This window comes from Aegilops tauschii, chromosome 2 (genome assembly GCF_002575655.3).
Source record: "Aegilops tauschii subsp. strangulata cultivar AL8/78 chromosome 2, Aet v6.0, whole genome shotgun sequence".
Classification (NCBI taxonomy): Eukaryota; Viridiplantae; Streptophyta; class Magnoliopsida; order Poales; family Poaceae; genus Aegilops; species Aegilops tauschii.
The window spans coordinates 13,136,317-13,153,299 of NC_053036.3; the positions used below are offsets into that span (position 1 = coordinate 13,136,317).

The 16,983-nt window shown below is 41.9% G+C and overlaps 1 protein-coding gene across 1 annotated transcript; it reads right to left on the reverse strand.

The window, feature by feature from the left end:
* Positions 1 to 9,863: 9,863 nt before the first annotated feature.
* Positions 9,864 to 12,156, reverse strand: LOC109752484 (1-aminocyclopropane-1-carboxylate oxidase homolog 1-like). Its single transcript, XM_020311369.4, has 3 exons — positions 11,317 to 12,156; positions 10,347 to 10,668; positions 9,864 to 10,236 (listed from the first exon to the last, which is right to left on the reverse strand). Exons 1-3 carry the CDS (start codon positions 11,913 to 11,915, stop codon positions 9,982 to 9,984), a joined length of 1,176 nt encoding a protein of 391 aa, XP_020166958.2. The 5' UTR covers positions 11,916 to 12,156; the 3' UTR covers positions 9,864 to 9,981.
* Between the last annotated feature and the right edge of the window lie 4,827 nt (positions 12,157 to 16,983).

The following is a 16,983-nucleotide window of genomic DNA, read 5'->3' on the forward strand; positions in this document are numbered from 1 at the left end:
TATGACTTCGAGATTTTTTTTTCTTTCGAGGAAACTTTCTTGGATCACGCCATGGCAGCACAAAGAACACAAAAACAAAATTACACCCATGTCTGTAGACCACCTAGCGATGACCATTATCGTCCCTCTCTCTTCGGAGCTAGGCCAAACTTGTTGTACTCCCTCCGTTTCAAAATAGATGGCTCAACTTTGTACTAATTTTAGTACAAAGTTAGTACAAAGTTGGGTCATCTATTTTGGAACGCAGGGAGTAGTAGACATTCGGGAAGTCGTCGTGCTACTGCCCCAGAGAACCAGTGCACCAGAATAACAACCGTCGCTGATGAAGAGAAGTATAATCGAAAGGATCCAAACTGTAGAGGCACAAACGAAGACTGGATCCAGGTAGATCCACCTAAGACTATCACCGACTAAATCCTGCGAGATCCGCCGGAGACACACCTCCACACACCCTCTGACGATGCTAGACGCATCACCTGAACGGGGTCTACACGGGGAGAACCTTATTCCAACTTCAGGGCCTTGTCTTCCTGAATAAGACACAAACCTAAACGAACTCACAAAACACCTAAAAATGGAGCAAGATCCCTCCCGCTGGCAAGGGCCAGGGTCCACCACGACTCCATGGACCTAGGGCCACCGGAGACGAGGCGGATCGGCGGCGATGCCAACGGGAGGCCGAGGAACCCTAAGCTCTTTTTTATTGGACAGAGGAGGCGGCGGCATTGTGCGTTTGTTGTATAAGTAAGCCACGGTGTTAAAAATCCATCAAAACACTAGCCATTTTCTCGGAGCCACGGTGCCCAAACACCCGCCGTTCGGGGCATTTGGAGGAAAGAAATAGTTCCAGCAGATGATGTTATGTATTTGATGATGCAAAATTGTTTGGGCAGCCCCAAGTTTTTGCAAGCAACATGCAACTTATTTTGGCAAGTGACAGACGATTTATTTTGACAAGCAACATGCCACTTATTTTGCACAATCTGAAGAGCCATGACCTAGGGCTTATTTGGGTTATTTTGGTTGAAGTTTACTCCAAGCACCTTTATCTTGTGCGGTGTTGTTTAGGGAGAGCTAACTTGATTCTTTGAATATTAATTACAAGCTACCTGGAGTTGGTTGTCAAGCTGAAGTTGTTGTACACAGTGTTATGATCTGGGCATGGAGATGGTGCTCCTAGGTAATTTACTTCTGAACTTGATGATGCTTGTTTTTAGACGGTGGTGATATGCTTGTAAACTACTTAACTTGAGTCTATGTGACTTGTTGCTTGTAAACTTCTTAATTTGTGTCTACGTGACTTGTATGGACCTATGTATGTGTGCTTGTTGGTTGATATATATGTGCCTGGTTATATACATATATGCGTTGTATTGTATGATATATGTGCAGGGGTGGACCCAAGAAAGCAAGAAGGCAAAAGCATCCATGTAAACTAAAATGCGAGCACAATCACTTCATTATTCACATGGTAACCAAGTTCATTGAAAAGTGAAAGGAAACTTACCATTTGACATAAAGTTAATCACATCAATATAACAATATCTTTTTCCAAAGTTCCAAATGAGAATATTGACACATTGTTCTAACACTCTAATCTAAAACCTGCTACAAAAAAGAATGACATGAACAAATTGAGGGAGATTGAAAACAATGAAGAATGCCGATATTAAAAAAGGACAACAGCTTTAGGTAGAGCATTACCTTTCGTTTCACCCATGTTGTTCTTTCACCGCATGAAAAACTTTAACTATCACTTCATTCAGAATTTTTTCAGCAATTCTTTTTCTACAAAGTAGATAAGGCTATGGTTCATAAAATCATCACTAATTTTGTTACATAGAGAATACTTCACAATCTTCATAGCTGATAAGCATCTCTCAATGGTCGCAATGGCAACATGCAAAGTGCTGGCTTTATAAGTCAGTACACTAAATAATAAGAAAGTTGCTTCATTGTAGTCAACATCAGTTCAGCCAGATCACCAATATTATCCAAGCTAGCGAACCTTGTATCATGGGTTACATTATCCAAATAGAGATCAAGTTCATGCTCAAGACCCACCCGATCATTGAAGTCATCAGGGTAAAACTAAGCCAATTTCATCAACTTCTCAACATTATAGTGACAAAACGGATCACTTGGACTTAAAGCTTACATACAACAAAGTAACTCAAAATTATAACATTGAATCTGGCATTTAACTCTTCCACAAACATATCTAGGATAGAAAAAAAATTATTGATCTGGTAATGATGCTCGCTGTTAATACAGGTCCTTTGCCTTGTCTTCCTTGGATTCACATAATAATTTTCCATCTCCATCACTAAAATGTCATTCTTCTCACAAAAAGAATGTACGTTGTCTATAAGATCATTCCAACCATGCTCAGATCTAGGCTTTTGTAGCTCTCTCTTAGTGATTCTAAATGATATTAACAATGTCGATATCCTTTCTCTGAAAGCTTTTAGATAGACTACTGTTGAAAATATAATCATCCTCTATGTAGATGTAATGCATAATCGAATGATTGAAAATATTTTAGAATCCCACTGGCTTGACATTTCTTTATAGGATCAGTATCATCTTCCTCAAAATATTCTAGCACATCAACCACCAATGGAAATATCTTTGACAAACCTGCGAATGTTCTATAGTGAGAGTTCGATATAGTATCTCCTGATCTTTGAAGAGAAAGCTCTTTAGCCCAGTTCTTGTAGCAATCACATTCTTAACAATTGCTTTCCCCAGTTTTTCTTGATGTTCCTATCTGAGGTTATCCTTTGTCTTGCAAGATGATCCAACAACAGTCACCATAAGTGATATCATGTCAAAGAAATCAGTATTTTTCTTTGCAATGCATGGGACAACAACCAAGTTATGTTCGTGAGCAAAACAATGTACAAAATAAGTTGAATTGTTCTCTCTCATAATTTTCGCTTGCAACCATTAAACTCACCTACCATATTATTTGTTCTGTCATACCCTTGTCCTCTCATTTGTTTTGGCCTAAAACCAAACTTTGCAATCATGAAATCAATTTTGGACTTGAAAAAAGTAGTTGTTGTCCCCTCAACATGAACATGACCTACAAACCTCTCATATGAAAGCCCACCATGCTTATCTAGAACCAATGCCATATGTTCTTTTTTAGAAATATCACGATACTCATCAACCAATAAGCTGAACACATCACTGCCATTTTCTTGCAAAATACAAGACAAGGTTTCTTCTACAAAGCATTCAGTAATACTTTTTTGAACTTTTGGAGACAACATTTGATTATTATGTTGGATGGTTTTGAACGCCTTGGCTACAAGTTCATTCTGACTAATAGTATACTCCATCAACTGAAGATTGTTTCATTTATTTACCGACTCTTCTGATTCATCGTGACCACGAAATGGTTGTCCCTGATGCAACAAGTATCAATATTTAAAAAAAATATTTTGAACATGAAGATTGTTTCCTTTATTTACTGGCTCTTCTGACTAAAAGTTTGAAAACATGACCTATTTCGAACATGCACAACATTTTATAAAATTTTAAACAATATTTGAAAACGAAAGATTTGTTGATATTACAAACAATATTCCAAAATTTTAAACAAGTTACAAACAATAATAAAGATAAAAAAGAGATAAATGACTTCGCAAAAAAGAGAAATTGTGGCTGTTTCGCCTAGGACTTGCACACAACGAAAACGATGGGCTGGCCCAGTTTGCGAATAACGAACAACGCCGATTTGCAAACATTCTAGAACGTTCCTTGCCGGTTTCACAAACATTTTAGAAGTTTCCTACACCAGTTTTGTTGCAGGTTTTCCTTTTATTTTTTTTTATTTTTATGGTATTATTTATATTTTCTATTGTTCTATTTCATTTTGTTCTTTTCTTTTCCTTTCATTCTCGTTTTTATATTTTTATTTATCCCTTCTCATATTTATTTTTTCCTTTTTTCGGAAATTGTTTCTTTGAAATTCAAACCTTATTTGAATTTAATTTTTCTATATTAACAAAATTTGCTAAAAAATAAAAAAAATCGTGTTTCAAAAAATGATTGCAGGTTTCATAAAATTTGTTTATAATTTCAAAAAGTGATCCCATTTTTTCAATGTTTTTCACATTTTCAAAAAAATAGGCTTTCAAAATTTGTTTGAAAATGGAAGCTGTCACTATTTTGGAAACTTGTTCAAAAATTTATAAAATGTATGCAGTTTCAAATATTCTTTGAAAATTGAAAAAATATCCTGTTCACAAATTCAAAAAAAAAATCTTGCTTCTAAATTATTTACTGGAATTTAAAAAATGTTCATATTATTAAAATGTTGGTCATAATTCAAAAAGGTTTCCTGTTCTCAAAGTTTGTTCATATTTTTCAAAAAAAGGCGCAGTTGCAAAATTAATTTGAAAATTAAAAAATGTTTCTATTTTTCGGAAATTGTTCACAAACGGGAAAAAATCCCGGTTTTAGAATATTGTTCAGAATTTTTGAAAGTGTTCTTGTTTTAACTTTTTTGGCCAATTCGAAAAATGCTCATGATTTGAAAAAATATTTGCGTTTTGAAATTATATTTTAGAAATTGAGAAAAAGTTCCTGTTTTTAAAAGTTTGTTCGCATATTTAATGTTTTTGTGTTTTTGTTAAAGGATTTTGGATCCTCGCTGGTTTTCGGAACCTCCAAAAGTTTGCTGGCCTGTTTTCCTTTTATTTCTATATCCATTTGTGTAATTTATATTTTTATTGTTCCAATTTATTTTTATTCTTTTCCTTTCATTTTCCCCTTCTCATATAATTTTTTCTTTTTTCAAAAACCAGTTTCTATAAAGTACAAACATTATTTTGAATTTAAATTTTCTCTATTTTCCAAAATTTAGAAAATGTTTGCAGTTTAAAAAAATGTTTGCAGTTTTCATAAAATTTGTTTGGAATTTCAAAACCTGTTCCCATTTTTCATGGTTTGTTCATATTTTCAGAAAAAGATCACTGTTTGAAAATTTTGCTTGAAAATTGAAACTGTTCCTATGTTTAAATACTTGTTCACAAATTGGTGCCTTTATTTTTTTAAATGTTCGTGTTTTTTCGGAATGTGAAAAAATGTTCATGTTTTAAATATTTTGTTCATAAGTTATAAAATACCTTTTTCTAAGTTCATTCATATTTTCATAAAATGTTCCTATTTTTCAAGTCCTATTCAGAAATTCAAAAATTGTTCATGCTTTAAAATTATTTTTGGGATTTCGAAATTCCTTTTTTATAATTTCGTTCATAAATTCGAAAAAAACTACCTGCTTTTTAAATTTTGCTTATATTTTTAGAAAATTTTCACGTTGGCAAAATTAATTTGAAAATTTTAAAATGTTCCTTTAAAAAAAATCACTGGTTCCCGGTTCTAAAATATTTTTGATAATTTGAAAAAATGTTCCTGTTTTCAAAACTTTGTTCAAAAATATGAAAAATGTGCAAGATTTCAAAACATATTTGCGTTTTTAAGTTTATTTTAGAAATTCATAAAAAGTTCCGGTTTTTAAAAATTTCATTCACAAATTTATTTATTTCTATGTATTTTCGAAAAAATACTACAGTAACCATTTTGTTTCGCTATAGTATCCAGTCATGTGTGCTATATTATCCGGTTTGGTCGCTGTAGTACATTCTTTTGTGTGTTCTTATACATTTCGTTTTATTTAGACTGATGGGACCCAAGTTATTACATAGGAAGATGATTACAATCGAAACCAACATCTCCCGGTAGAGGGAAGATATCTGGTGATACCAAGGCTTATGTGCTACCATGATACGGACTCGTGGGAGCTGTTGGATAGATCCAACAGCTCCCGAGAGTTCTTGAATATTTTACAAAAAAATTGAAATTGCGCACGGGTATAATAACTCTTTAGATGCCATCGGATAAGAGATGCAACGACCCAGAAGGCTGTATCACCGTAGCACCTACAATTTGGTATCACCTGGAATTTTCCCTTCCGCAAATTGTTGGGCACATCTCCGATCACCTGAAAGTCACCATGTACCTTGGATTCTTCAGCTAGTGCACGAGCTAGTCTGTTTCCTTCACGTCTGATGGAGTAGAATTGGCAAGAGGCATACGACGTGAGAATATCAGGTGATACCATCACTCAAGTGCTCACATGATACCAATTTCAAAATTTCAATTCTAGACGTGTCAAAAAAATTCAAATTTTTTTATGAATGTTCATCACATATGTGTCTACAACCCCTAACAAAATCAAATCAAAATCTGAAATACACAAAGAGAAACCAAAAAGAGAAATCCTGATGTGAATAGTGTTGTTTTTACATTATTCATCCTTTTGTCTTTATTCAAACTATTCATGTTAAATGTCTCTTTTTTGTTTCTCTTTGTGTATTGAGGATTTTGATCTGAATTTTTTAGGGGTTGTACATACATATGGGATGAACATTCATGAATTTTTTCGAATTTTTACACACATCTAAAACTGAAAATTTTGAATTGGTATCATGGGAGCATTTGGGTGATGGTATGATCTGATATTCTCCCGGCATACGACCTAGCCCAAACCGGAGAGCACTCCTCTAGTGCAGCCGACAACATTGCACAATCAGATTCCCATTAAACAAAGGGGTTAGCGCCTTCAGTCCCGCAAGCACTGATCACAAACCACAGCTCCCGCATGGCTCTCGGCGCGGGCAACATACTTTAAAAAAAATTATCCTGCCTTTTATTATGAATGGGTATGGTGTAATCTCAGTCGTCGATATGCTTAAGGAGGAGGGGGATGGGTGTACCCAAGCAGACGTGTTTTTCCAGTAGTGCGTCTCAGCCTAATCTTATGTGTGGACCAACCCATTTGGAAGGGGGGGGGGTTCAGATAATGGATGCACACAATACCCCTCTTGTCCTGGTGTGTTGCATCGAGCGAGGCACTTCTGCAGAGAGTGCGTCGATATTCATCGCATCTCGCGAGCAGCATGGAACGATACAAACTAAATTTATAGCCTCGTTAACTAGCACATGTGCCCGAAATTGGAGGTTGGCATGCCGAAGCTACGCAACACGACACACCCCTACGACACGCCAGATGGTTGACAAGACCCTCGGGCGGTCGAACTGCTTCGCCATGGGCGTCGAGCTCCCGAGCCCGACGCGGGTCCTGGATCTGGGCGTCATCTACAACCCCAGGCCGACAGACCACATCCCGAAGTGTGCAGCCTCTGTTACAACTAGATGACCCAGTGCGCCAAATGGCGCAGAGACCCATTTGAAACCATGTTCGTGTTGAGAAATATTTGCCTTTTTTAGTAACTTTATGTTTGATCAAGGATAGAGACCATGTCAAACCCGAAGTGTTTTGAACGTGTATTTGGACAACGCGCCATTTGGCTCTATGTTACCCAAGTAAGGTGCAAGGTCCAAATTCAAGCATCAAGGGTAATGATTCTAAACCTTTTGTAACAGAAACCTTTGCATTTGTTAGTAACTTTGAGTTTTAGCAAGCACCGAGGGTAATAATTCTAAACCTTTTATATGAAAAATTAAGGAATACCTATGTTCAAACTATATACTTTAGCATGTAAAACTAATTCAAACTGTGCAAGTTGAAATATTTAGAGACCGATCATAAAATTGCCGGCTCCACTCTACTGCGACGCGAGGGCCGGCTTGCTGCACCTTCCCCACATAATTGGCCAGAAGGTATTTTAAAATTTTCAATTGTCTACATTAGTATTTCTTAGACACCATATAGGAGATGAGAGAACAGTAAAAACATTGTTAAATGAAAACTATGTACCTTAGCTATCTAAGGCTTATGAAGACTGCAATCTTGAAAGAGGAAAACGACATTAGAAATCTTAATGTTCCTGGTCCTGAATAGTGTATTCGTCTAAATATGTAGTTGATCACCCGGTGCAAAGTAAAAAACTTCTCATGATATACCGCTAGGAACCTAAAAGCAAGTGATCACACATACAAACACTCCAAGGGAAAATGCGTAAACTCACAACTCAAACAAACTACTAACATGACCATGTATGATTTTGCAGCTTAGAATCTACATAAAACAGAACAGTGCAGGTAACCTCTACCTAAATCTCACTACTAACTTTATTCGAACATTTATTCTTAGATCATCCGTACTCCTTTTATGTACAAATCATGCAATATCTCTGTCTAAATCAATGCCAATGCATGCACATGCACAAGTCTAAACTAAACAACATATATGATATAGCATAATTATATGATCTAAAATAGATGCATGATCAGGGGAGGAAGATGGTGAAGCCAAAGATGAGCAACTGAGATTGGGGAACGACGACCGGCGAGCAGCAGCCCATAGTGATGGCCGGCTCCATTCGACCATGATGCGAGCAACGCCGGAGCTCCGGCCTGGCTGCTCCTTCCCCATGCCCGTCCTACTCATCCTCGCCTGCTTCTCCACACCAAGCATGAAGACCACACCAGCCAGGCTCTCTTATGGCGACGACCTACGCCCGATCTAGAATCCTTGCTGCACAAGGAAATAGATGACCCGAAGCAGTCCAATAATTAGTAGCATCAGAGATCTCATACATAGCGCATTCAGAAATATAACGGTTTACATTCTGGTCAATGGCAGCATGAAGTCCAAAAGCATCAAGTGAAGCAAGAAGAAAGGTTTAAAGATAGTTCAAGGTAAAGAAATCTTTAGGGTTATTTACAACAATTTATTTAGGTTGCTTTCATAAAGCATAGTGCGACACCATCCAGTTAACAATATGAAGTGGATGGCTGTCTCAATTCCTTGCTTCATGTTGGGAGACCAGCTCATGAACAACTCATGAACAGAAAGCATTCCAGCGACAATACGTGTTGGGAGACCAGCTGATGAACAGAAAGCATTCCAGCGAGGATGCACATACCAGGCTCCGATGTGGACCCACCTCCTGTCGCGGACTCCTACAGTTGCGCCGACGACCGGAGTTGCAAAGGGCCGTCGAGGAAGTGGTGAAGATCCGTCTTAATTTCAAGTTTTTAGATGTAGTTTGAACTTGTCCGCCATATTATGTGTATTATGTGAACTTTGGCTATCTGTTCATGCTCCGACTGTGATCTTTTGATGAACCGATTATGCATTTATATGTCTGCTCATGATCTACGTAGTTTTTATCATCGTTGCATAGTTTAATATGAATATAGGGGAGGGATATGAGATACGCGGGTGTGGAGGTCGTCAAGCACGCTGTGACTAACATCGGGGATCCCTTGTTAGTGTAAAACGTGGAGGTCGTCGCGACGGAGGACATCACCGTCGAGACGGCGACGAATATGCTGGCCATAGGTTTGATGCGCCAGAAGATGGAGTTCACGGTGAAGCTCAAGAGAGTTGCCAATGCCTCCGCAAATGGCACGGCCGAGGGGAGCCACCGGCGGGTCTCCGGCAAGCACTCCGTCCGCAGGACGGCAGCCCCATCGCCGTTCTCTTCGAACTATTGCCTAACTAACTGACTAGGATTGACTTCCCAGCAAGACCTCTCTTGATTTATATGGAGTAGCAGCTCTTTCAGATAGAAGAGGAAAAACAGGTGGAGATTGAGCAGTTTGGGCACTATGATGCTCAAACAGCACAAACCAAAATGGATGGCAATCAAGAATTTTGCAGGAAAGAATTTGATGCCCGCTAGCCTGACCGTAGGCGGGGCCTTCGGCTGCATAAATCCAACCTATGATATTACAAGATCTGACATGAAGCATAATTAAGGGGAAGATGTTCACAAACCATGCGAGAAAGTTGAATCTGATGAAGATTTTGTAGTGTGCTTGTTCTGCTACAGTACCAGTGCACAATACGACCAAACTAGTGCACTCATGTACTCCCTCCGTCCCATAATATAAGAGCATTTTTGACACTACACTATACAGTATTCTGACAGTTATACTGCCATTTTACAATCACTTTCTGAGCATTAGACAAGTAGGACATAAACTCAACCTCACAACTCACAACCTGAAATCAGAGATCGCGGTTTTCCCATCTAACCCGATGGAGAAATAATGCTTCACGTAATCTCTGACAAGGGTCTCCCTGTACAACGGCGGATTCTCATTGGACAACAGCTCCTTGATTGGACCATACATCCTCGTCGAGGCAGGGTGGAACTGTGTGCTGAAGAAGCACGCGATGGATACCCTCGGCGCAGCGTTCTTCGCCAAAACTCTATGTTCCACACTCCTGAACCCGTCGTTGGAGACCAGCTGAACATTGTTTTAACAAAACAAAACAGCTCAGAATGATCAAGCATGACACCCATATGTTGAATAGATATTTCAGGATCAGATGTATCACAGTATCACAATATATATACCTGTAAGAGATCACCGATGTTCACAATGAATGCTCCAGGTGTCGGTGTGACATCGATCCACCGGTCATCATGGAGGACTTGAAGGCCACCAATTTCATCTTGGAGAAGTATGGTTAGGAAGCCATAGTCTGAATGCCGGCTTGTCCCGATGGCGAGTTCAGGCTGGGGGCATGGAGGGTAGTAGTGACATACTATCACCTGTCCTTGGTTGCACTCTATATCTGTCAGGTAGCTCGGTTTGAGCCCAAGAGCTTCCGAGAGCAGATCGAACAAAGTCTTCCCCAACATCTTTAATTGCTTGGCGTACTCAAACAACACATCGCTGCAAATCAACATGTTAGCGCCGAATGTTTTTTATGAAACAGGTCATTTAGATAAACTTTACTGAAAATTCACAGCAAAAAGGGGTGGGAAGTAATTTCACTGGACAATTTTAGCTCTTGACATGTTTTCAATAGTCAAGAACTCACACTAACAATACATACTCCATTGAGATATAAACTACTCCCTCCGTTTCTAAATACAAGTCCTTTAGAGATTTTAATAAAGACTATATTCGGATGTATATAGACGCACTTTAGAGTGTAGATTCACTTGTTTTGCTCCCTATTTAGTCCGAATTGGAATCTCTAAGAAGACTTATATTTTGGAATGGAAGGAGTAACCATTAGTACAACCTGTAGATTGCTCCTGTGATAAAAACGCAGAGAAAGACAAGAAATGATATTTGCAATAGTATCTATGATAAATAAAATATATTAACAGTAAATCTCATTAACCTACTACAGTAATTAGCGTGGTTTAACAAGAACTTATTTCATTTCAATGAGAAATATCACATTAATAGAAGCTGTGAAGGTGGTTCCATTCCCAATCCCACCATGAAAATCATGCAATCATCAGATACTCTCAAGCAGGTAATCGAATCTCCATGGAGGAATTACAGTTAGGGAACCTGCAGAGCACTCACCGGCAGCTGTCCGGCAGCTCGCCGTGGTCGGGCGGGTCGGGGGCCATGCGGAGGTAGAGCGTGTCGCGCCAGTTCGCCACCGGCGACTGGTGCAGGTCGAAGTTGCAGTGGTACTTGACCGCCTTGTCAGGCTCACGCGAGTAGAGCCTGGCCTTGTCGCTGCCCTCGCAGCCGTCGGCTTCGTGGAATCCCCGCGTCGCGTCGGTCGCCGCGGCCATAGACTCCAGAGGCACGCCGTGACCCGTCACCTGGAAGAATCCCCACTCCGCGGCCGCCCGGCGGACGGCAGCGACCACGGCGGCGCGGTCGGGGCCGCCGAGGTCAATCACCGGAATGGACGCCGCTGACGAGGGCGATTCTTGGAAGAGAGCTTGCGGTGGCGGTGATTCGTGGTGGTGGTCGGGGACGCGGAAAATGCGGGGGAGCTGCGTGATGCCGGAGGCAGCGAGGCCGCGGACGCCGGAGCAGGTGGCGTCCAGCGCTCTGAGATCAGCCGTGCGGTCGTAGGCGGCGGACATGGCTGACGTCGTCGAGGTATCCTGGGCTCTGGATGACTGGATGGTCTCCTTGCAATTGCCTCCTCTCTGCTTCCTCTGCATTTATACTGGAAATGTACTCCGTAGTACATCGCTGTCAACTGTCACCAAAGTTTCAAATATGGACCGCTAATCTTCTAGAGTACTCCGTAGTAGTATTACTATAAAATTCCTAAATAGAAAAAGAAATATATTTGGTCTAGTTTTGGCTTGTAAGCTTAAAAACAGGACAAATCAGAGACTAGACATTAAAACCAAACAAATTTAGTCCCTTTAGACAGTCTGACAACCCCATCAAACAAAAAGGGAAAAAGCAGTTAACTAGAAAAAGGAAAATATGGTAATATTGAAAAAGGCATGATTGTTTGCAATTAATTATCAAATTATATATGGTTGGACCCTCCTCCTCTTTCCGGGCTTTGGGACCGGCAACGAATAATATTGAGCATATGCTCAAAATCATATATATGATCGACCCAAGTACTTACCTAGCGAACCACAGTCACGGAAAATCCTATCCGCCGAGTATGATCATGACTCCTTGAGTCTAGCCTTTGATTTAGGGGTTTGTTCTGTACACGCAATTTATGTGAATTTATTTCTTTTTTGTGTTCTAGTATCTTTTCGAATGTTTGGATGGTAATTTGGATAGTTATACACTACTAGAGAAAAGCCTAGCAGCAGCGCGGGTTTTAGGTATATCAGTAGTGCGGGAGGCGGCTCTACTAATAAGGCGCTACAGCTAACCCGTAGCAGCAGCGCGTGCGCGCCCGCGCTACTGATATACAAGTGTAGCAGCAGCGTTCTCCCGTGGAGCTCGCTACGGCTAATAGCTATAGCGCGCTTCTCCTGTGCGCGCTACTGCTACTATCGCGCTGCTGCAAACTTTTCTCCACTCGTTACTGCTAATTTTAATAGTTTTTTTTTGCATATTTGTTTTGTATTTGAACAGGCTTTATAGAAGAATCTTTAGCACATACAAATGTCATCATGATACACATACAAATGCATGCGAGACCACAAATGTAATCATAGTATATACATACAAATAGTCTCATCATAATCATCATCCAACACAAAGTGGTATCTTGTTATCATCTCGAAAATAGCGATACATGCAAGTCTCGAATACTTGCAACTACAACGTCATCCATCTAAACAAAGGTATACGCGAGAAGAGCTATCACTATGAGTGAGAGCGGAACTATGCAGTACATGAGGCGGCGGTTACAAGTCCTCTCTCGCGCTAGCGTGAACCTCAAGTAACTAGCTTCTGCTTCTTGTCTGCTTTTGAAGCCTTTATGACTGGCGCCCGAGAACCCATTCACTTGCGCCTGACACTCAGGCCACTCGTTGTACACCCCCGGAACCTTCCCTTTGTACACGACATAGCACTTCCATCTCGCCATCAAGAAACTAGGTACCTGTTAGAGATGCATCTTCATGAAGAGGATGTACAATCATATGCAACAAAATATACTAGAGCAACACGAAAAAGAAAGGGTTAGCAACTAGACGCAACATACAGTACGCAAACTAATTAACTAGAGGTACGCAGGTCATCGTACGCAAACTAACAAAATAGCGTTACGCAAGTTCGGCAGGGACCGTGGACATCACAAAGTTTCATCGCTGCAAAAAGTATACAAGTTCAACCGACACATATCATCATCATCGGCATCATAAATCACTAGAAGTTCCGTCCTTCCATATCATCGAGGATGGACCCTAGCTTCTTGAACGGTGTGAGGTCTAGACGTTGCATGCCTATGCGAGTTCGGACGTCAGCTCGTGATATAGGGCCGTGGTGGAACATCCCCTTCTCATCGACGACTTCTTTCATGATGATCGTCGCAATGTCCTCTGGATGCGAAAGAAGTCATCTCTAAGTTTATAATCCGCTTCTCCATGAGATTCTAGCCACTTGTGGATATGATCATCATTTCTGCTTGTCATGAGAAGCTTTTGGTGATCCGTGTTGAATTGAATCATGAGATGGACGATGTAGAATCCATCCTTCTTGCTTGGTTTTGGGACATGGATGCATGAGAAGTTAGTTTTATGCGCGAAACCCATCTTCTTGTTCCTTTGTTTCCTGATCTGCATGTGGCCACCTCTAATGCTGAAGCCTTGGAGAGCATCATCTAGAATATTCATTATGTGGGTGTAGTCCTTTTTCTCGTAGTCTCTGGAAGGGTCAAAATACACGGTGTGGGAGACTTGCGGGTAAAGAACGATAAGGACGGCGCGCCCGTTGCTGCGGGGAAAAGACACCTCAAATTATTCCCCATATGAGCGAGAAGGAATGATTGAAATGTACGAAAGGGTTGTCCGGAACTGACTTACTTTGGATGATAAGGCACGAGGACAATTTCCTGGTCCTTATTCTGTACCATGAAGTTTTGGAGGTAGTCCCTAGCAGTTTCACGCTCAAAGTCGCCGAGACTCAAGAAAGACTCGTGCATGTAGTACGGATCCGCCACACAGATTTGCGAGACTTCTTCACTCTTCATGACGGAGCTCATATGTAGCGCAAAAAGGCGGACGATTGTAAAATCGAGCCGCCTTGTCAGAAACATCTCAAAGATATGGTCAAACCGCAGGAAGAACACCTCCGCGGGCCGTGTCTCGACGTAGCACTTCCCCTCAGGCACACGAGCCGCGTATGTCGGATATCCTGGATCCTTTGAGGCTAGTAGGCTTTTCTCAGTCGACAGCACATGGTCGTGCGGTCTCCTGAGATCCCCTGATAGTGCCTCCAGCGGTTTCGGTGGTAGCATCGGCTCGCCCGTGAGATGGAACATGGCCGCACCTTTCACGGGTACACGCTCTTCAGAATCCATCGTCTGGCTGCTATGTGCTCTGGCTTGTTTGGAGGCAGTTATCTTCCCCGATCTCTTCCTCTCCTTTTTCTTGGGCACACCTTCCAGACCCTTCCTTAACCCCTGCCCCAGGGTTCCCGGGCTAAGCACTGTACGAGCCCTGGCTAGTTGAGCCTATGTTGAGGCGGCATCTTCAGGCGTGTCCTGTGAGGAATTCATGAAGAGAGACTTTTTGCAATCCTTCCAACGACCTTCCTGCCCGGGCATATCATCCATATCCTCATTAGCATGCTGATAGCCCGATTCGTCATATGGTTGACTCATCATATCCATGTCACAGTCATACGCGTTTGTATTGAGGAAACCCATAGGGTCGACCTCCGTTTCATCATCCATTCTCTGTTCTACATGACCGATTACATCAGCCAGTACTATTGCACCCCCTTCATCACGTCGTCCGTCGCTCTCACTCGGCACTACATGAGCTGGTAATTGCGTAGGCGGGGTGGTGGTCTCCGCACATGCTTGTTGATGTCTGGTTATTGGTGTGCTCTCGGCCGGCTCCAGACGAATAAGATTCTTCGGCCATAGCAGCACCCAACCCTTGCAGCTTCCAATCCATGGCGGGGTCTCGTCGTCCTCTCCCGCATGCTGTACTGGAGGAGGCAAAGCCTCGTGCCCCGATTCACACTGGACAAGCTAACCCTGAAGTGCCCAGCGGGGATCGGCTGGTTGTGGAACGTGGGTTTCAAGGGGTTTAATATCATCCCCTTTCCCACGTCCACCTTCTGGCCTTTGATCAGGTAGAGTATGGTGCACGGGGTTTCTTCGCCCTGCAAACACATATGTCTGTGGCGCAAAACATCCGAAAGGCAACGAAAATGGAATATTCTATATATATATATATATATATATATGTGTGTGTGTGTGTGTGTGTGTGTGTGTGTGTGTTGGTGCGACATGTAATTACCGTGACGGCGTCGAGCTCAGCCAAAGACGAAGCCCACCTAGGGCGCCAGAGACTGAGGACGGGCTGCTATGAGCGGGAGCCACTGCGAGAGGAGGCCCGGTTGCGTGAGCAAGTGATGGTGCGGTGTTGTTGTTGTTCATGGAGTTGCTCCCGACGAAACTGGGCATCGGGAAATCATGTACCGTCTTGTCTGGATTTTCCTCCGTCCAGTTGATGATAGCTGGAACCAAGTTAGTAGCAAAATCATTTCTGCAGGCAGTTACAGCTGCATTGACAGCCTGCTGTAGCAACTCATTTTTCTCCTCGGCTGTTTTTTCCGCGTCCTCAGCTGCTTTTTTCTCAACCGCAAGCTGGACCTTCGCGTCGATGTCTGCCTGACTAAACTTCTTTTTCTGCTTCTTGGCCTCCGGGCCCTCGTTGTAAAACACCTTCCACGTGGCGCCGTCTCCAGCGCCGTGCACACGACCATATTGCGGCCGCTGGACCAAAAGGAGCCCCTTAAGTTTGTTCAAGGCCCGGTTGAGAGGGGTGTCTCACTTGGGCCTCATCGGAGAAGTAGGGCTTTCGGCTGCAAGCTGGTGTTGCTTCTCCAGTAGTCTAATCAATTTCCTCGTGATCTGGTCCGTCTAAAAAACCTTTTTTTCCTTGTCCCACTTGTAGCGGGCCCTGATGAAGTCACACTCCAAGGGGTTGGTGAACTTCGCGAAGGGGTCTAGGACACCCACGGCTTCACGTTCCGCGTCCTCCTTATCCCATATGGGCCTTTTACCGAGGTAGCCACGGCTTCCGAGGCGATGCTTCCCTATGTTCCTTTGCTGAAGGCTCTTGAATTTCACAGCCTTAGCCTTGGCTGCCTCGGTAGTGCAGGTGTCCTTGAACTTTTCGAACTCCTCTTCCGTAAGTGTCGGATTTTCCTCCAGAATCTTAAACAGGGCTTAGCAGTCAAATAGTCGAGGTACTCTTGTTCACCCTCATAATCCATCTCGTCTGCATCTTGGTCAGAAGGCCCAGTTTCTTCGTTGTTCGACATGTTTCCTATGATTAAGTCTCCTCGTTTATTTCTAAAAGTATGAAAAAATGAGATATGACATAAAAAAGAAATCTATGTGCCAGCACTCGATATGCCTACTATCTAGCACAAATCATGCCAAAATTCATGGAAACTTTCGGCATGACCTTTGCTAAAAAATGGACATATCGAGCGCCTGAAATTCACCGGAACGGAAATGAATCAACATTCCGGCGTAACATAGGCCACTCGGATCATTTACCAAAATTGAACCAAAACATCACATGTCCAAATGACATGTCCAAATTCCAAACATGACATGTCCACATA

What these genes read in the sequence shown, in the direction of transcription:
- LOC109752484 (XM_020311369.4), bottom strand. Translation starts at nt 11,915, where the DNA reads ATGCAGAGGAAGCAGAGAGGAGGCAATTGCAAGGAGACCATCCAGTCA. An exon ending in GAGCTGCCGGACAGCTGCCG is followed by an intron (nt 10,669 to 11,316) that starts GTGAGTGCTCTG and finishes GTTGATTTGCAG; the next exon opens with CGATGTGTTGTTTGAGTACG. An exon ending in ACATCGGTGATCTCTTACAG is followed by an intron (nt 10,237 to 10,346) that starts GTATATATATTG and finishes AACAATGTTCAG; the next exon opens with CTGGTCTCCAACGACGGGTT.